The 20865-nt window shown below is 49.7% G+C and overlaps 1 protein-coding gene and 1 long non-coding RNA gene across 2 annotated transcripts in view; one reads left to right on the top strand and one right to left on the bottom strand.

The window, feature by feature from the left end:
* ABCC1 (ATP binding cassette subfamily C member 1 (ABCC1 blood group)) overlaps window positions 1–20865 on the top strand; it is a 102901-nt gene that overhangs the window by 29039 nt on the left and 52997 nt on the right. The window contains exons 8-13 of the mRNA XM_040459626.1: window positions 1613–1843; window positions 2487–2664; window positions 4418–4579; window positions 8248–8340; window positions 9871–10074; window positions 18694–18840. Of these exons, the coding sequence (XP_040315560.1) occupies window positions 1613–1843; window positions 2487–2664; window positions 4418–4579; window positions 8248–8340; window positions 9871–10074; window positions 18694–18840 (1015 nt within the window). The remainder of the gene's footprint in view (window positions 1–1612; window positions 1844–2486; window positions 2665–4417; window positions 4580–8247; window positions 8341–9870; window positions 10075–18693; window positions 18841–20865) is intronic.
* On the bottom strand, window positions 14704–15279 carry LOC121019473 (uncharacterized). The gene is made up of 2 exons (XR_005785604.1): window positions 15179–15279; window positions 14704–14763 (listed from the first exon to the last, which is right to left on the bottom strand). It is a non-coding gene; the product is annotated as an uncharacterized LOC121019473 (long non-coding RNA).

Here is a 20865-nt window from a genome sequence, read left to right as displayed (position 1 = left end):
TTTCCTCCTCCTGTGGTACTTGGCTTTGCCCAGAGTGAACGATGCAAGAGAGGGCAAGACGGAAGCCACTGTGTTTGCCATGACCTGATCTCGGAAGTGGCCCACACTCTACTGTTTCTGCTCTGTCCTCTTCCGAGTAGGAGGGGACTCCACCGGGGTGAATGTGAGGGTTCCAGTTTCTCACATGGTTGCAGACACTCGGCATTATATGACTTTCTGATGATCCACCGAGTGGACGTGAAGTCATATCTTTACTGTGGTTTTGGTTTGTGTTACCCGGATGACTAATGACATCAAGCAGCAATTCATGGTCATTTGCGTATCTTCTTTGTCTTTTTTGAAATTGGGTTTTTTTTTCCTTATTGTGTAGTAAGAGTTCTTTACATGCTCTGGTTACAAGTCCTTTATCAGATATTCCCTTTGCAAGTATTTTCTCTCATTCTGTGGGTTGTCTCTTCACTTTTCCTAATTGTGTCTTTTGAAGTACAACATGTTTTTGAATGTTTTATTTGAGAGGGAGAGAGAGTGTGTGCGCACGCAAGCGAGCATGCACGAGCGCGGGAGGGGCAGAGGAAGAGGGAGAGAAAGAATTGTAAGCAGGCTCTGTGCCCATTGTGGAGCTCGATTTCACGGCCCGGAGAGCATGACCCGAGCCAAAATCAAGAGTCAGACGCTCAACCAACCGAGCCACCCAGGCACCCCCGACGTGTTTAATTTTGACCACATCTAGTTTATCTTTTTTTTTCTTTTGCGTCTGCGTTTTGTGTCATTTTTCAGAATTCATTGCCAAATACAAGGTCATGAAGATTTTCACGTTTCCTTCTAAGAATTTTTATAGTCGTAGCTCTGTGTTTAGGTCTTTTTGACCCATTTCGAGTTGATTTTTGTACGTGGAATGAACTAAGGGTCCACCTTCCTTCTTTTGCGTGGCTGTCTGGTTTCTCTGTGCCACCGGTTGAAAAGATTATTCTTTTTCCGTTGAACAGTCTTGACACTGTGGATACCCTAAATCAGTCAGGTTTATTTCTGGTTCCACTGATAATGTGTGTGTCTGTGGCTCTGTGTGTGTGTGTGTGTGTGTGTGTGTGTGTGTGTGTGTGTGTTTATGCCTATCTTGATTAAGTTTTGAAATCGGGAAGTGTGCATTCTCCAATTTTGATTTCCTTTTTAAAGATTGTTTTGGCTGCCCTCGGTCCCTCAAGTTTTATATGAATTTTAGAATCTGCTTGTCATTCAACTTGGATTCTGATCACAGATTGCATAGAATCTGTACACCATGGTGGGGCTGGCACTTTTCAGTGCCTTTCACGTATATGAACACACTGAATTTTCCCAACAGCCCTGTGGGGTAGACTCGTCCCTGTGTCCCCATTTAGCAGATGAGGAAACTAAGGCCTAAAATGGTGAAGCCACTTGACCTCGAAGTCACAGAGCTGGCTGGCCAGGAGCCTGCGTCTGTACTCCTAACCAGCATGTTCGGCCGCCTTTCTGCCGTGACTGGTTTTCTTTGGCTGGGCCCCCCTGAGGGGGTGGGGTGCCCTGGCCCTCCCCCCGGCTGGCCGGCCCGGTTTGAGGAAGACCCCAGAACCGCTCCACTCTCCTTGTGTTCCAGGCAGCAGGCGAAGATCACGTACTCCTCCAAGGATCCCGCCAAGCCGAAAGGGAGCTCCCAGGTGGACGTGAACGAGGAGGCCGAGGTTTTGATTGTCAAGTCCCCTCAGAAGGGCCGGGAGCCGTCTCTGTTCAAGGTGTTATACAAGACCTTCGGGCCCTACTTCCTCATGAGCTTCTTATTCAAGGCCCTCCATGACTTGATGATGTTTGCCGGCCCGGAGATCTTAAAGTAAGACCCCTTCCCTGCCCGCTGCATGAGTCTTTGTGTCCTTGACCTTTCACTTACGGTACCCTAACCTCTGCCTCGGGGTCACGTGGCCTGGCCCCGTGGGCTTGAAGCCAAGCCTCTCTGCCCTGACCCGCTTTGCCTCATGCTTTGCTCGAACACCATCCAAGCTGAGGCCACTTTGGTTGCAAAGAACAGAAATGTACCAGGCTTCCCTGAAGCCGAAAGAGGCAAGAGAGAGGATTATCTGTGGAAACCAAGGACAGGAGAATGAGCCAGATCGTGTCGCACTGCAGCCTGAAAGCAGAAAGTCAGAGAGGAGCTCCCTTCTCTGCTCTCTCTGTTTACCTGTCTCTTTCTGTCTCTTTGGGGCCACATGTCCCTTCTCTCCACTTTGCTAACGCCACCTCTCACAGTCTCTGTTTGGTTACCTCTGGGTGACTGTCCGGTGATGAGACTGGAGGCGCGGGGCGCGCCGTCGGGAGCAGGTTCAGGCCACCCGCGCAGCCCCGTCACCGCCCCGGGTCTGTTTTCCCAAGCGTAACACTAAGGAATAGCGCCCGCCCCGCCCACCCCAGACACGGTCGAGACGCTGAAGTCCCTGCCGCGTGCGTCACGGTCACGGCATTCTTTCCTCGCCCCGCAGATTGCTCATCAACTTCGTGAACGATACGACGGCCCCGGACTGGCAGGGCTACTTCTACACGGCGCTGCTGTTCGTCAGCGCCTGCCTCCAGACCCTCGTGCTGCACCAGTATTTCCACATCTGCTTCGTCAGCGGCATGAGGATCAAGACGGCCGTCATCGGGGCCGTCTACCGGAAGGTGGGTGAGCCCAGGCCTGGCGCACGGGCCCGGCCGTGGCCCCAGACCCTGTGGGGGGGGGGGGGCTTGGCCGGGTCACCCCCCTCCCCCGCCCCTCCCGGGACCACCGTGGGGATGCCGAGCCCGGCTTCTGGAGCGGCAGCGTGAGGGTGGCCCCCGTGACCGCACGTGGCGGGGACTGACCCATCAGGCGCGAGACCTTAGCAAAGCTGATTTCAGCCGTGGGTGTGGGGCATCTGCTTGGGGCCGTGTCGGCCACGGGCAGCTGGATTTCTTGTTATTTTTCAAATTTTTTAAGTTTACTTACTTATTTTGCGAGAGACCGAAGCAACGTGGGCAGGGGAGGGGCAGAGAGAGAGAAGCTGGAGCAGGCCCCGCACTGTCAGCACAGAGCCTGACGCGGAGCTTGAACTCACGAAACAGTGAGGTTGTGACCTGAGCCGAAACCCAGGGTCGGACGCTTAACCGACTGAGCCACCTAGGCGCCTGGGTAGCTGAATTTCTTAGGTGGCACCTGACGTGGGAAAATCCGGGTTCACATCCTGTCTCTGCTGTTGATACTCTGGGCTGCTTCTAACTCTCCATTTGCACTGAGCCGGACGTCCTTTCCCTCAATAGTGGAATACATAGTATTTGTACACAGCCAGCTGGTTTTGTTTTTGTTTTTTAATTAATTTATTGTGAGAGAGAGAGCGAGACAGTGCGCGCAAGTTGGGGAAGGACAGAGAAGAGAGAGAGAATTCCAAGCAGGCTGTGTGGTGTCAGCACAGAGCCCGATGCGGGGCTCAAACCCAGGAACTCTGAGATCATGAGCCGAGCTGATCTTGGATGCTTAACCGACAGAGCCACCCAGGCGCCCCTGTCCATCCGGCTTTAAAGGAATTTCTTGGTTCCTTCATTTCTTAGCTTCTGGGGCAAAGACACTGCTTGAGCAGGGTTGACAAGAGACTGCCTAGGAGATAGTCAGGAACCGTGGACTGGTCATTGGTTCTCAGCCCTGTCTGTAAGTTAGCCTCCCCTGGAGACCTTCCAAAACCCCTGGTCCCCAGGCTACACCACCGACAAACAAAATCAGGATCTCTGATTTTGGGTGGGACCTGGGCACCGATGTTTTTTAAACTCCCCAGGTAATAGTGTGAAACCATGTTTGAGAACCAGGATAATTTTATCCTTCCAGGAGATGTTTGGAAAATGTATGGAGACAATTTTAGTTCTCTTAACTGGGAGTGGGGCCATCTAGTGGGTAGAGGCCATCTAGGGGATGTGGTGAACACCCCACAATGCACAGGTTGGTCCCACAGAGAAATACCCACCTTCAAATGTCAGTAATGCTAGAGTTGAGAAGCCCTGACCTTGACCTTGCTCCTTGAGTGTTCTCTGCAGACGAACGGCATCTGCATCATCTGGGAGCTTGTAAGAAATGCATAGCCCCAGGTTCCATCGCCGTCCTACCAAATCTGAAACCACACTGTAAGTAACTTCGCGGGTGATGTGTGTGCACCCTGAAGTGTGTGAGGCCCTGGCTGAGGCCGTCTCTGGGGTCCTTTCCCTGTTGAAGAAGTCAGGGCGAGGCAGTGAATGTCATTGGTAACAGCGGGAGCTTTGCGATGGGACAGACGAGGCAGCGAGGGAGGAGAAAAGAGAGTGGGCTTTCCACTCTTGAGCTGTCTTCTTCCTTCGCAGGGGCCTGGAGGGAGAGCCCCGGGCCGTCTCCTGCCTCACTCACCTTCTTCCTCTCTCCTTTGTCCTGCAGGCCTTGGTGATCACCAATTCAGCCAGAAGGTCTTCCACGGTCGGGGAGATCGTCAACCTCATGTCCGTGGATGCCCAGAGGTTCATGGACCTGGCCACGTACATCAACATGATCTGGTCAGCCCCTCTGCAGGTCGTCCTTGCCCTCTACCTCCTGTGGCTGGTGTGTGTTTGACGTCATTCGCGTGGTGCAGAGGGAGGGACCGCCACATGCGGGCGGCGGGGGGTGAGGGAGTGGGTGTTCGTAAGCAGAACCTCTGTATTCCTTGCCGTCATTCACGTTTTACTTTCTGGCCTGTTAGACAATTGCTGGATATCTTATCCCTTCCCTTGGTCCCTGGGTTTATGCCCTTTTTTTTGGTGGCATGACAGTTGTTTGCGTTTGTCTTTTTTTGACAGTGCATGTAATTAGTAACCTCACAACATACACACCGTATGTCTCCTACTGTATCCTCCCAAACACTAACCAGATTCCCTTTATTCACTAGTCCTAAACTGTGTTGGTCAAGATTCTCTGAGTTGCAAGGAAGAGAAATGGATTTTAAAACAATCTAGGCAAATAAAGGGAATTTTGTGGGTGCATGCAACTGCAGAGTGCAGAGTACAGAGTATGGCTTCAGGCATGGATGGATCCAGGAGTTCAAGCAGTGCCATGAGGACTCAGTCTCACCCTTCTCATCATTTCTTGGCCCTATTTCCCTTTGAGTTGACTTTGTTCCCAATGGCTTCTATCCCTTTAGGTTTATATCCTCTTTACTGAGACTGGTGTCCAAGAAAAGAGAATATTGCATTCCTCCTTGCCTCAGCCAGACTTTCACGGAGCACTTAAGTTGATGAGATGCTCGTAGCCTAACCTCTGCCTTATTCTTTGTCACCTCTGAGCCTTTTCTTCTGCCAGGAGTTCCTTTCCCTCTTTCTTTACTAAGAATGAAGTGCTACCCATCGTTTAAGGCTGTGGCAACTGCCACATCCACTAATTCCTTGTTTTTTCTTTAAATTGTTTTAATGTTTATTTTATTTTTGAGAGCGAGAAAGAGAGTGAGCAGGGGAGGGGCAGAGAGAGAGGGAGACACAGAATCTGAAGCAGGCTCCGAGCTGTCAGCACAGAGCCCGACATGGGGCTTGAACTCAAGAACCGTGAGATGGTGACCTGAGTTGAAGTTAGCGCTTTACCGACTGAGCCACCCAGGCACCCCACCACTAATTCCTTTTCGTTCTCAATGAGACAAATTTCTTCCTTTTTTTTAAACCCACTAACTTTAGTATAGGAGTTCCTGTGATGTTACATTCTGGAATAGTCTTTTGCTGCTCAGTGTACCAGCCCCTCCTCTCCTGATAAATGTGTCGGTTCCTCACGGGCTCGGTGTCCTTCTTGTCTTATTTTTTATTTCCCACGACTGCAGTCCCGCAGGGCCCTGGTGCCTAATAGGTGCACAGTGAATTATCTGTTGATATGACTATAGTTTACATTTTTTTGGTCTGTTTATGGAGCAGATGAGGGATTATAAATTGTTTCTGGTAATGAAACTTAGAAGTAAATACCAGAATCTAAATGTCTTTTTGGGCCTACATCTTGGGGTATCCACCTCCCCAGAAAGCACAGCCCTGGGTGAAATATTTCTGGAGCACATCTTTTAGAATTGGCCTTCAGGGCTGATGTATAAAGCATGAGGAAAATGGTTTTGTTTCAGATGAGGGTTGCTGAATGTGCTATTGACATTTGGGGTCAGATCATTTTTTCTTGTTGGGGGACTAGCCTGTGGACTGCAGGATCGTCGAGCAGAGTCCCTGGCCTCTTTGCACAAAATACCAGCAACACAAATCTCTCTCCGCACCCCCACCCCCACCCCCACCCCCATGCCGCTTGGGACCCAGATGTCTCCAGACATGGCCTCATGCGTCCTGCGAAAAATTCTTCCCTGGTTGGGAGTTACTAGTTTAGATAGAAAATAGGCTTTCTCGGGGTGCCTGGGTGGCTCAGTTGGTTGAGCGTCTGACTTCGGCTCAGGTCCTGGTCTCACAGTTCGTGAGTTCGAGCCCCACGCCAGTCTCTGTGCTGACAGCTTGGAGCCTGGAGCCTGCTTCAAATCGTGTTTCCCTCTCTCTCTGTCCCTCCCCTGCTCCCTCTCTGTGTCTTTTTCTCTCAAAAACAAAAAGACATTAAAAAAGAAAGAAAATAGGATTTCTGTTTGACCATCACAAACACTGTATAGGATGGCGATGCTGGAGTGAGCTCAGGAGTCAGACTGCTTGGGTTCAAACCTTGCCTCTTCCCTCGTCAGCTTTGTGACCTTGTTACTTGATGTCACTCCTTTGGAAATTGGTGATGGTAACGGTACCTCTCATCACAGGGATGTTGGGACCAAGGAATGAATCAAAGCAGGTGATGTTCAGAGAACAGTGCATGGTATATAGATCTTCCCAGTGTCTTTTCATTACTATTTGCTGTCAGAGTTCATTCTGAATGCTTTAGGTGGGTGGTAGAAATCACCTTCATTCTCAAAGGTGGATTAATCGTCCCTGGACGGAGATACGTCACAAACCGTCTGGAGCAACAGCAGCATTTTTGGGGAGACGAGGACTGTTGTCCCTGAGGGTGATTACCTGGAAGAGACTAACGCTCCTGGTTTTCCAAATGCCGAATGGGGAAAAAAAAAATCACATTACCCTCTGGCTCCATCTGTGTGTAGCTGCTGAGTACCTGTGCACTGGGCCAGTTTCTCAAGCTGTTTCTTTTTAGGTGTAGAAGGTACAAGATATAGATCTGTGGCTTATCCTGACCTCTTAATCTGGCTGTCGATCCCTTATCTGCAGTTGTGATAACAGAACAAGTCTGCCGCCTCTTATCTACAAATCCCCAAATCCAGAAGCTCTGAAAGTTTTCCTTAATTCATTTGGTGCCAAAACCTTACTTGAACTGATGTGAAGTACTTATGATCTTGATGATTTCTCTCAGTGTGAATACTCTGGTTTTGATGCTGGAAAAATCACTGTATTTGATTATGGAGGGCACTGCCAGGGCCCCATTGGGCGCGTAGGGACACGCGGGTGTCAGCGGTCCCCAAGACCCCGCCAGGCTGACGAGTTGCTAGGAAGACTCATGGCCCTGATTTGTACAGCAGGATGAGCAGAGGGTAAAGGCACAGGGGGCGGAGTCTGGGGGAAGCAGGTACCAGACTTCCAAGAGTCCTCTCCCATCAGAGTTACACAGGATGCACTCGGTTCCCCAGCAGCAAGTTCTGACAACGTGTGAAATGTTACCAGCCAGGGAGGCTTGACAGAGACCGGACGCCCAGGGTTTTTATCGGGGGCTGGTCACATAGGCAGATTCTGCCTGGCACAAACTTGCAGACTCCCAGAAGGCAAAGCGGGGGTGGGGGGGGGTTCTGCGTAAACCATATCGTTTGTGCAAAGAGTTGAGGCCCGGTGAGCCCCTCTTACCAGTCCTGAGAATGGTGGTAACCCTCCCCAGATCCAAGCTCCCAGATCCCAGCCAGGGGCCAAATTTGTAAAGCAGGCCTTTAAACAAGATAAAGCGCCAGGCTAGCTGTGTTAACTCTTTTCTGCTTAACGTCTTGATACCTTCCTAAAGTTCTAATTTGCGAAGCTCCTCTGGACCCCAGGGCTTCAGATAAGGGGCCTGCATGCTCTTAAAGGGGTTGTGGGACCCCAAGAGATGCTCAGGAATAAATCTGCAAGTTCCTAACAGCCCGTCACAGCGTAAAAGTGACACAGTTGTCCTGAATGCCCTGGGCCAGGTCTGCGGAGTCCCTGCGGAGGGGCTCAGCTGGAAAGCCCTGTGTTGAAGGCCTGTGTTCTCTTTGTCCTTAGAATCTGGGCCCCTCCGTCCTGGCCGGAGTGGCTGTGATGATCTTCATGGTTCCCGTCAACGCCGTGATGGCCATGAAAACCAAGACCTACCAGGTAGGGTGTCTGCCTCCATAGGGCCCCACGCGGAGGCCCTTGCTGGACGCCTTTCCATTTGGATTTTAGCCGAGTTCTTTCTGCCCAGGCCTAGGGGTTCTCAGCCTCACATCCCTGCTGGGATCCCCCCGAGGAGTTCTCGCAAATGCTGATGCCTGGGCTCTTTTTCCGGGATTCTGATTCACCTAATATGGATAAGGCCTGGGCATCAGTTCTTGAAGCTTCCAGAGTGATGACAACGGACAGCCAAGGTTGAGAACTCCCAAAATAGTTAGGCCTCACAGGCCAGTGACGAAAATCACATCTGTGGGCCTCCGAGAATTCCTTATTTCCCACGGAATTTAGTCATTTATGTGTTTCATGTGCATTTTCAAGAGTGGAATAAAAACTAACCTTGACTCCCCGCCGCCCATTACCTTATGCGAGCCTTTCCACCGTTTTCAGAAATGCTTTTTAACTTTTAAAACATCCCAATAACAACAGCGCATGCCTTTTCCTTATAAAAGATGTTCAGTGGATACACAGTGTGTAGATTAAAAGGGAATGCCCCCTTCCCTGCTCCCTCAGTCCCAGTGAACACACCAAAGCAAAGCTTTCTAGAACTTTACATGTATTTATAGAGAGATCTCATTATCTAGTTGGGTCTGGCGTGTTTTTTGTGTGTGTGTTTTGTGCTGTTACCATCATATATGTTTATACACCGACCCATCTGGCCAGCACGGTTTTAGCATTTGTCACCGCGTCTCAGGGATCCTTCTGTGGCGTAGTGTGGAGCCTGACTTCATTCTCTTGAGCTGGTGTGAGATGGTCCGAAACAGAGAGGGGTCGAGGTTTTTGTCTCTCTTCCCCTCTTGATGGCTATTTATGATGTGCCTGTGGGATTTCAGCTGAGAGCGCTTGGCTACGCCGATGACGCAGTAGGAGATGCATCCCAGGACCTGGGTCCTGTTGGAAAGAGGCCTCAGCAGGTGTGGGTGGGAATAGGTTAAACAGTGAAGAGGCTCTGTCCCTATGGCCCTCCCTTGAAACCACTTCAGTCACTGGCTTCTGCTTCACGTGACAAAAAAAAGAAGCGTCCTCATCTGTGACCCAGGAGTGACCACGGCACTCGTGATAGGTTCTTGAGAGCCTTCAATGACTAGGTGCATGTCAGATGTATCTGGAAAATGCCAGATGGTATTAGCAGCATTTAACAGTGGTATGGCCCAGTAAAGAAGCTAAAAAAATGGAGCAGAAAATAAGTCCAGCATCATTATCTGTCTTGTGTTTGGATTAGCAGAGTAGGACCCCTGCCTTTCTTCTTCCCTGGACACCTGCTTCGCAAATCGAAATCTAATTGGTGTCTCTATGTCCAGCGGAAGGGATCCAAAGCAGTTTTTTCTCTGGTGTAAAAGAGAGTATCATTCATAAGGATTGCAGGGTCGATTCCCCACCCTTCTGGGACAGGATGGCCTGGGATGGCCTGGGGCCAGGGCCAGGGCCAGAAGTGAGCCCCTTGCTGTGGTGTTGATTGCTCCTGTCTCTCCAAAGGTGGCCCACATGAAGAGCAAAGACAATCGGATTAAGCTGATGAATGAGATTCTCAATGGGATCAAAGTGCTAAAGCTGTACGCGTGGGAACTGGCCTTCAAAGACAAGGTGCTGGCCATCAGGCAGGAGGAGCTGAAGGTGCTGAAGAAATCGGCCTACCTGGCAGCCGTGGGGACCTTCACCTGGGTCTGCACACCTTTCCTGGTGAGTGAGGCCAACCTGCTCCCGGCCCCCCTCGCTTTATGTTTTGTTGTGTTTGCAAACCTACATATTTTTAAAAGGTCATGAGTTAGCAGGGCCCTCTCCTCCCACTCCCTTCACGAAGTGCTCCCTCCCCACAAATTTATGTTACTCAACAGCACTCAGTAGCTTCCAGCCCAGGGACACTCCAAAGTAGCCAGTTCCGGAACCGCTTGCTGGGCTCACGAGATAAGAAATTTGTGCCACAATGTCAGTCAGGCTCCCTGCTTCCTTCCCCGGGAGCGTCTTCCTAAGAAAGCAGACCAGCTGAACCCAGCGGTGTTCTCGGTGCCACATTTGGGCTACGTTACAGTGTCAGCTTCTGATCTCTTGCTGGCTGCTCGCAAATCGTGGAGGTGGCAGAGCCAGACGCACTGCACAGTGTCCTTGTTTACTGTCTGTCTGTCTCCACTAGAATGTCAGCCCCGGGAAGGCAGGGACTGTGTCTTCTCTGTTTATTGCTACACCCTCAGTGCATACAATAGTGCATAGTAGGTGCTCAACACATACTGGTCGTTCTCTGTAAAAACAACAACAGGTGAAACGATTCAGAAAGTCCGAAGGTGAAAATACGTTGTATTCCCTTCCGTCTGTCCCTTTCCTCCAAAGCGACAGTTTCATGTATCTTTTTAGAAAAATATTTGTGGATGTAGTTGGTAAAAAAAAAAAATATTCTTAATATATTCAAATAGACTCATACATACTTAGCGTTCTATACCTCTTTTGTACTTTGAGACGTGACCCTTTCGTGCATTCACATCTGCTGCATCTGTTTTGTTTATTTATTTTGGAAGAGAGAGCGCACATGAACAGGGGAGGGGCAGAGTGGGAGGGCGGGAGGGGGTGGGAATCCCAAGCAGGCTCTACACTGTCAGCACAGAGCCCGATGTAGGGCTTAAACTGATGTACTGTGTGATCATGACCTGAGCTGAAATCGAGAGTCGGACGCGTAACCGATGGAGCCACCCAGGCGCCCTGCTTCATCTGTTGTAATGAAGCGTGGATGTTCAGTGGGTGAATGTGCCAGAGTGGACTTAAGCGACCTCTTACTGCTGACTTTTTAGGATAGTCCCTGTTCTTTGCTGTTATGATCCGTGTTGCATTGAGTGTTCCGATATGCAAGTCTTGAATCCTTTAATGGGTCTTTCCCTTGCTGGTCAACTTTGAAAGTTTAAAGACAAAGCTTCTACGTCCAGGCCACGAGACCATATAAAGATGGGCTGTGGAAACCCCTTAGGCACAGTGCACTGTTACGAATAGTTAAGAATAGGGGCGCCTGGGTGGCTCAGTCGGTGGAGCGTCCGACTTTGGCTCAGGTCATGATCTCACGGTTCATGAGTTTGAGCCCCGCGTCGGGCTCAGGGCTGACGGCTCAGAGCCTGGAGCCTGTTTCTGATTCTGTGTCTCCTTCTCTCTCTGCCCCTCCCCCACTCACACTCTGTCTTTCTCTATCAAAAATAAACACTAAAAAAAAAAAAAAAAAGAATAGGGGCACCTGGGTGGTTTAGTGGGTTGAGTGTCTGACTTCAGCGGAGGTCATGATCTCCCCATTTCATGAGTTTGAGCCCCACATCTGGCTCTGTGCTGACAGTGCAGAGCCTGCTTGGGATTCTTTCTCCCTCTCTCTCTGCCTCTCCCCCACTCACACTGTCTCTGTCTCTCTCAAAATAAATAAACTTAAAAAATATATAGTTAAGAATCATGCCCCCGGGTTCATTTTTTTGTGTCTTTATATTTTTAATTATATCATGATTATTTTAATGCTGTCCTAACAATGACTGTTATTTCTCAGCCCTGTTGGCGAATATATGTTCTGTTGGGAGGTTTCTGTGAACTGCAGTCACACGTTTTCATAAATGGGAAGCTTTTCTATTACAGTATTATCAGCTTCATTCGAGTCACAGGTGGAATGTTTAAGGAAAGTCTTGCATTTTCAGGGTGTGTCACAGTGTGTTCCTTCTGACGCTGGGTTTTTCATCAGGCTCGACTTCATGTCTCCCAGAGTCTGAACTCGCCCAGGAGGCAGGGGGGTGGAAAGCAGTGAGGATCCAACTCGAGCCCACATCAGAATCACCTGGGAGGCTTGTTGAAACAAGACCCAGTAGGTCTGGGTGGGGCTTGAGTATTTGCATTGCTGACAGGTTCCCTGGCGTTACCGATTGCCCTTCGTTGGGGTCCACACTTTGAGGAGTGGAGTAGATGCCCACTGTTGACAGTGTGGTCCGAGGCCCAGTAGCATCAGCATCGCCAAGTCGCTTATTAGAAATGGAGACTCAGGCCCTACTGCAGACCGGCCTAAAACAGGATCTGAATTTACTGAACACCTCCTCCCCGCACCCAGGTGGTGGGTACGCACATTGAAGTTTGAGAAACGCTGGCAAAGAGCAGAAGTGAGCAAACCTTTTCTACAAAGGAGCAGTCCGTAAACGTAGACATTCTGAGCCAGCCAGCATCTGCCCCAACTCTTGTCTGCCAGTGTGGCCGTGCATAATACCTCCATAAACGGACGTGGCTGTGTTCCTGTAAAAATGTATTTATAGACCCTGAGATTTGAATTTCATGTCATCTTCCTGGGTCATAAAATACTATTATTTTGATATTAAAAAAAAAATGAATCGTGTAAAATGGTTTAAGCGCGTGGGCCAGACAAAAACAGGTGTGGAACCCTGGCTTGGGGTCTGGATGCCTGCTGAATTTTACTGCCAGCTCACGGTGTGCCCTGAGGCCGGTCAGTCTACCTCCCTGCCTCTGGGTTTTTGCAAAAGAAATACGAAGGGGTTAGGCCACAGGGCTTGTCACGTGTGGGCCCCTGCCCGCCCCCCGCTCCCATGCCCACCCTGGACATCCCCAGCCAGTCATGGGGTTCTCTCCCAGGCGGCCCGCCAGGTGATTGCTGTCAGCTGACTACAGTTGGCACACGAAGTGACATCTTTTAGCTGTTCTGGGACTCCGAGTTCTGTTCGATCCTTTCTGGCTCACATGCACCAGCCTTCTGGGCTAGAAGGTTCTGCCAGCTCATTCTTTCAGAACACTCCTGTCTCCCTAACTTTCTCCAGGTCTCTGACGGCTTTCTTTGGTTTTTAGAAGTAAAAAGTATTCGAAGACTGGATGGTGGTTATGTAGGGTGTGCTTTTGATTATTTTTCCTTTAAACTGTTAAATAGTTTCTGTGTGTTTGTAACTATTAAATATTCTGCTTTGCACAGGTGATACTCATTTTTTTTAATTTTAGTTTTGCCTGTTTTGAGAGAGAGAGAAAGAATGCAAGCAGGGGAGGGGCAGAGAGGGAGGGAGACAGAATCCCAAGCAGGCTCTGTGCTGTCAGCTCGAACCACGACATCATCACTGAGCCAAAATCAAGAGTTGGACGTGGGGCCCCTAGGTGGCTCAGTTAAGCGTCTGACTCTTGGGTTCAGCTCAGGTCATGATCTCACAGTTTGTGAGATAGCGCCAGGCTCTGTGCAATGTGACCATCACAGGTGTCTCCAGACTTTGTCAGGTGTCCCTCCAGTTGAGAACTGCTGGTCTGCAGGGAAAGGCACAGCCTTTTTCCTCTTCAGCCCTAGTCACTCAGCTTCTATCTTTTTTTTTTTTTTTTTTGAGTGCACAGAAAGCCTGTGCATAAATCAGCATAGCAGTGACTATACATAATAAATGTAATTAAACCTATGCATCTCTTTTATTTACTTTACTTTCATACAAGTGATGGCAAATCATAAAGAAATCCAAGGCGTTTTGAATTGTACTTTTTGGTTTTTTTCTAATAGGTAAAGATCTGCAGCCAGGGGGAGTAAGTGACAGGGTTTTTTTAATCTGTGGGTTTGGTTAGACTTCAGTTGGGGAAGCCTTTTCCCATGACCCTTGGTTCTGGTCCTCTGGTCCTCAGGTCCTCTGACCCAGTGTATTGTTTCTAGCTTGTCCCCTGTATGTGCTGACTTTTCACTTCACGTCTCCTGCCCTAGCCTCCACCAGAAAGCCATGGCCCAGGAGATGCTTAAGAGGGGGACTGGCTTTTCTGGACCCTGAATTTGCCACTCACTACGGGGGAGTGGGGATGGGGAAAGGCAGGGGCAGCGGGCTCCCAGAGGCGGAGTCCATTAAGTTGCTGGGCATGAAACCGATGAGCCTGGGTGTCACTTGGGGACCGTGGCCCCGGCCCAGACACCTAAGCCTCTGACTACATTAGGATGAAATATGTAGCCTTTGGTTCTCTTGGAAGGTGTTGGCCTATTCTTTCCACTGGCGAATTCCTGCGCTTCAGGAATGATGAGGTGTTTACCCCCCAGTAGGGTTGATGGAAGACAGAGGCCTAGGGAGGTCAGACAGGAGCAGGGTTGACATTGTGGCGGGATTAATGGGCCTGTTTTTCTGAAATGCAGAGCCTGGCATCTATCATGTACGCTTAATGCACTTTGCTAAAATAGTAGCCCCAGGCAGCCGTCAATATTTAGCATTTTCTGTCTTAGAAGATTTATGAGCTTTTGGCCTTCTATTTACCCTGTATCTCCCTTCGTTAGGACGATTATCATTCCATATGGCAATTATTCTCTGCTGATCAGATCATACATGGACCTTATCTTTTTTTTTTTTTTTCCCCCTGCTTGTATCTCTGGGCACGTGGTACACATTCATTAAATGTAATGTGGAGGAAAACCTGAATGAGTAAAAGATTTGAATAAGCCATGTTAGGAACTATTTTTCAATTGGCAGAAACCTAACTCCAACTGACTAGAGTTAAAAAAAAAAAAAAAGTGGGATTTTTAAGTCACAAAATTGAAAAGTATAGGAAAGTGCTGGTTTTGAGCATGAGTGGGGTTTCAGGAATGGCTGGATCTAGGTATTTCAAAGGGAATGACCCCCTCTCTGTCTCTCAGCTCTGCATTCTCCATGGGGTTTTCTTTGGGGCAGTTCATTTATGGCCAAAGTCACGTCCTGATAACTCGGAGAGATTTTGTTTCCCAAAAGAAAATTGCAATATAGTAACCAGAAGCAGGCATGGATGCTGGGCAGACAAAAAGAACACAGGTCCACACACACAAGAGGAGTTGGGCTGGAGTAGATGGGCTCACCTGTGAGCTGCATTTCTCCATGTGGAGGCACTCTTAGCTCTTGGAGCGGCACCCTTGTTCTTCATTGCCTGCAGAAAACTCCTCACCTCCTTGACTTTCACCCATTACAGGGCTGTGGCACACTCCAGCCCCCAACTCGCCTACAGCCCCAGTCTTTGCGCTGACCCCACTCGCCTCCGCACACGTCCAGATACCCCACTGCTGGAGAGAACTCCGTTGACACCTGCTTCCCCCAGACTGTGAGTCTCAGGAATGCCCAGCCTGCCTCGCCCCTCGCCACACAGTGCCGGTACACAGCAGGTGCTCAATTAGTCGTTGAGGAAGAATGAACTCCACTTCCTGGAGAAGCCAGGGCTGTGGAACTGATGGGCCACGTGCGGTTGCTCCCTGTCTTCGTGCAGATAGTAAATACACCATATAGCACGCTAATCCGTTGGGCTACGGAAAAGAAAAAGATGCGAGACAGAGCAGTAGGGAGGGCTTGTGGTTTTAAAAAGGGTGGTTGAGCGCCTCACTGAGGAGGTGACGCTTGAGTAAAGGCCCGGTGGAAGTGAGGGCCCCCACCAGGGAGAGGGAAAAGCACATGCAAAGGCCCTGTGGCAGGACTGTGCCCACCCCATAGAGGGAATAGTCATGGAGGCCACTGGGGCTGGAACGGCACAAGTGGGCGGAGGATAGGAGAGGAGGTCAGGCAAGTTACAGGGAAAGGATTTTACAAACCAGACAAGCCCTGGGGCCTGAGTGAAGACTTGGCTTCTCCACTAAGTAAAGCAGACTGACTTTAGGGAGGTGGTTTTTTTGTTCTTAGTTTTTTTTTTTTTTTTTTGGCTGAGATATAATTCACTGTTTTAAAGCATACAACCCAGTGGTGTTTAATATGCTCACAAGGTTGTGCAACCATCAGCACTGTCTAGTTCCAGAACATTTCTAACAGCCCAGAAGGGAGCCCTGTAGTCACTGACAGTCCCTCCCTACTCTCCCAGCTCTAGCTAGCACACGTTAACCTACTTTTTTTTTTTTTTAATGTTTATTTATCTATTTTGAGAAGGAGAAAACAAGCAGAGAAGGGTCAGAGAGAGGGAGAGAAAGAATCCCAAGCAGGCTCCGTGCTGCCAGTGTGGCGCTGAACCTGGGGCTCGAACCCCCGAACCGTGGGATCATGACCTGAGCCAAAATCTAGACTTGGACGCCTGACCCACTGAGCCACCCAGGCGCCCCACTCCTCTCCTTCCTGTCTCTGTAGTTTGCCTCTTGTGGACGTTTCCTATCCCTGGGATCACGTAAGACACGGTCTTTGATGCTCGTTTTGGCTTCTCTTTGATATAGCGTCGTGTCTTCACGGGTCAGCACTTCATTCCTTTTTATGGCTGAATACTGTTCCTTTGTGTGGATCTGTCGGGCATTTTGAGTGAGAGTGTCTTCAGCTGAGAGGCTAGTGCGTCATGTAGCTTGTTGATGTCTCAGAGCCAGAACAGGAACCAGCTCCAGCTCTTCTTTGCAGTGCCTTGCCCTTGGGGCCCGGTGAATAGATTCTTTGGAAGAGTGGACCAAGGAGTTTGGACTGGGTCCTGTAACCAGAAATAAAAACAGCTGCCATATATTGCGTTTTACCGTGCGCCGGGCAGTGTGCTAAGCACTTTGCTTAAATGCCTGCTTTGTCGCGGCCAGCAGCCCTGTGCACGTGGAGCCGGATTCCCTTATTTTGTAGATAGGAAAACAGAGGCTTGCTTGGAGTCGGGAGGTGACACAGGGTCACACAGCTGACTCCCGGCAAAGCTGTTGGTTTTCATTTTTAAGCTGTGTTGCCTTCCGGTAGGTAGCAAAGAAATGAGGCACCCTGAAAATGCCCTGGACCACTGCCGCACCAGGGACAGGGCTCAAACTCAGACATCCTGGCTCCCGGCAGCCTGCTCTGAGCTTAGAAAGGCAGAGGCCTGGGCAGTTTATTTCCCACAGGGAAAGCCTTTAATGGCTCTGTGATCCTGGGGCTGATGTGGGGGGCAGGGACTTGTGTCTGTCTGTCGGGATCCAGGGTTGTCCAGATTGCTTCTGATAGCGTGTCCAGGGTGATCTCGTGGGACACCTGTTATTGGCCTTGCCCGGCAACACCTGGCAATTCTGTGTCGCCAGCAGTAAAGGGAGAGGCACAGAAATCCCCCTGGTGATCTCATGCCTCCCTCCCCAGCTGAGCAGCCCGGCCCTGGATTATTGAGGGCGTCCTCCCTTTCTCCTGGTCAGGGAGGGATTTGTGCTGCTGTCTCAGACAACTGAACCCCCATCCTGGTCGGCCTGCAGCCTGCGTAGTAAAATCCCAGGAGGCACCCCAGGGCTTAATGCAAGTCTGACTTCTGGGAAAAGTGGTACCTTTGGCCGTTATTTTTGTTTTCCCTTTTGTTTTTTAATTTTTTTTTTTATATTTATTTTTGAGAGAGAGAGAAAGAACAAAGGGGTAGCGGGGGAGGGGCCGGGGGGGGAGGAGACCCAGAATCCAAAACAAGCCCCCAGGCTCTGAGGCGTCAGCACAGAGCCCGACATGCCCCTCAAACCCACGAACCATGAGATCATCACCTGAGCCAAAGTTGGATGCTTAACCCACCCCGGCGCCCCTTTTTTTTTTTTTTTTTTTTTTTTTTTAATGTTTTACTTAGTTTTGAGAGAGCGCAGGCAGGGAACGGGCAGAGAGAGAGAGAGGAACAGAGGATCCAAAGTGGGCTCCACGCTGACAGCACAGAACCTGACGTGGGGCTCGAACCTCAAGATCATGACCTGAGCCGAAGTCGGACGCTCAGTCCGCTGAGCCACCCAGGTGCCCTGATCCCACCCCACCCCCTTTTTTTTTTTTAAATGTTCCTTTCCCGGGGATATAAAATCATAAATTCTGTGAGCTGGAAGGAACTTGAAATAGCGGCATTCCCTGTCGCCTCCACACCCATTTCATGGATCAGGCATGTGAGGCATGGTGAGAGGAGGTATCCTGCCTGGGCATTGTCCTAGGTACCGAGAATGCTGCCCGGGACAAACCCCACGCCTGACTTGGTGGAGGTCATGTTGTAGTGCAAGAGACCGACAACAAATACCTACAGTCCTGCAGTAAAAGGTAGCAGTTAGGTGCTGTGACATGCGGGAGGTGCAGTAGGTGCAGTCACAGGGTTGTTTCAGGCAGAGGGGGGTGGGGTGGCCTCTCGGAGGGTCAGCGGGAGGAGCCAGGCCACGGTCTGGATGGAAGGTCGTTTCTGGCAGAGAAGGTTGCAGGGGCAACGCCCCAGAGGTGCGATTCCACTCCTGAGGAATTCTCTGGATATCTGTACGGTGTGCTTTGGAGAAGGTTGGTACAGAGGCCACGACTTCCAGCTCCTGGTCACTCACCTGTCTAGTTCTTTGAGTGTTTAGTGAGTGCTTGCCGTGTTCTAGACACTGTCTTAGGTGTTTTCACCTGCCTCTGGTGGCCTGTCCCGGGGCAGGCCTGACCACACTGCCCAGGGGACACAAGTCAGTAAAGGACGCTCTGTTTGCAGGTGGCCCTGTCTACATTTGCCGTCTACGTGACTGTCAACGAGAACAACATTCTGGATGCCCAGAAAGCTTTCGTGTCCTTGGCCTTGTTCAACATCCTCCGGTTTCCCCTGAATATTCTCCCCATGGTCATCAGCAGCATCGTGCAGGTACAGGCGAGGCTGGGGTGGGGGTGGGGGGTCAGGGAGGGATTCTCTGGGAAATGACGCAAATCCCCCTCTGTACCGCTCCCTCTGTGTGACCCGTCCCACCGTGCCCGGTTGGCTCGATGGGGCCCCCACGGGGGGCTTTCGTGCTGTTTTGCTCATAGCCCAAAGAAAGGAATCCGTTTTACCTCTTGGCGAGGAACTCACATTTGAGCATACAAAGCAAATAGTGAATGCAGCCAGGTGCTCTGTAAGATTCTGAGATATTTTATCGTGTTCTGATCTGGTCTGTTCCACCCTGCCCTATCTTCACCTGCTTTTTCAAAGAATGCACCTCTGGACTTACTAAATTGATTTCACAACCCACTGATGGGCCTTGACCCACCATTGGAAAAACCCCGACCCAGACCCACCCAGAGTTAATAAGGTCCACACAGTGACCCTGTAAAGAGAGGAAACCGGCCACTTAGTCGCTCTGTGACGCTCCCACCACTTTCCTGCCGGTAGTATTTTTCGCATTTTTCTCACCAGTGTTGAACACGTTCATGTTGAAAACCCCATTTTCAGCCACAGATCAGCCTTAAGATTGGGTTGTACAGCTCTGTGGGTATGCTTTCTTAAAAAAATAATGAAATAAACAAGGAAATGGGGGCTTCTGGGTGGCTCAGTCGGGTAAGCATCTGACTTCGCCTCAGGTCATGATCTCATAGTTAGTTCGTGGGTTAAAGCCCTGTGTTGGGCTCCATGCTGGCCACGTGGACCCTCCTTGAGATTCTCTCCCTCCCTCCCTCTCTCTCTCTCTCTCTCTCTCTCTCTCTCTCTCTCTCTCTGCCCTTCCCCCACTTGTGCTTTCTCCCTCTCTTCCAATAAATAAATAAACTGAAAAAAAAAATAAGCCAGCAAATAAAACCCCCTTTTATTATGAATAAATTCAGACGTACACACAGGTAGGGAGAGAACAGTATAATAATAATGAACTGTGTGTAGCACTCCCCAGATTCAACATTTTGCCACACTTGATTCATCTAAATCTTCTTGTCTCCTCTCCTGCCCCACTTCCTTCCTTTCTTTCTCTGCTGAAGAAACTTATTTATTTATCTATCTATCTAAGATTTTATTTTTAAGTAAGCTCTACACCCAACTCAGGGCTTGAACTCACAGCCCTGAGATCAAGAATCGCATGCTTCACAGACTTAACCAGCCAGGTGCCCCTGAAGAATTTCAAAGCAAATCCCAGACCTCTTGACATTGCACCCATAAATGCTTCAGCATAAATTTCTTCTGCTTTGTTTTTTTTTTTTTTTCAACTTTAGTGAGATAGGGTTGATAAGTACCATTGCTTAAATTCAAGGTACACACAGCGTGTTGATTTCATATGCTGGCGTATTGCAATGGCATTACCTCGGGCGTGTTACCTAACACCTCTGTCACATCACATGATTTTCGTTTCCTTTTTCTGGTGGCAACCAGTAAGAAGCCAACTTGAAGTTCATAAACAGTGTTGTTGACTGTGGTCACTCTGCATTGTATCTCAGGGACTTAGTTATCCACTGGTAGCAAGTTTTTTTAATTTTTTAATTATTATTATTTTTAATCTTTATCTACTTTTGAGAGAGAGACAGAGTGCGAGTGGAGGAGGGACAGAGAGAGAGGGAGATGCAGAATCTGGAGCAGGCTGCAGGCCCTGAGCTGTCAGCATAGAGTCTTAGACGGGTCTCAAACCCACGGACTGTGAGATCATGACACGAGCTGAAGTCGGACGCTTAACCGACTGAGCCACCCAGGTGCCCCCACTGGTAGCAAGTTTTTAACCCTTACGCGGGACCACTGCCTTTGGTCATTGTTTCTACAAGTCCCTTGTCTTCTGGGACAGTCCCCCTACCCTCTTTTTTAATACGAATCGTGGGCTTTTAAAGGAAAACAAACAAGAACCAAAACCTGTTCTGTTTTTTATTCTAAGTCCCGCTCTTGTAGGAAACGCAGAGCCTCCAGAAATGAGGGAGGAAACCACTGAAAGTCGGCCTCGGT

The sequence above is a fragment of the Herpailurus yagouaroundi genome, unplaced genomic scaffold (genome assembly GCF_014898765.1).
Source record: "Herpailurus yagouaroundi ecotype Mexico unplaced genomic scaffold, PumYag 222, whole genome shotgun sequence".
NCBI classification, from domain to species: domain Eukaryota; kingdom Metazoa; phylum Chordata; class Mammalia; order Carnivora; family Felidae; genus Herpailurus; species Herpailurus yagouaroundi.
The sequence above is the reverse complement of the archived record's forward strand: the minus strand, read 5'-3'. Positions and strand labels throughout refer to the sequence as shown.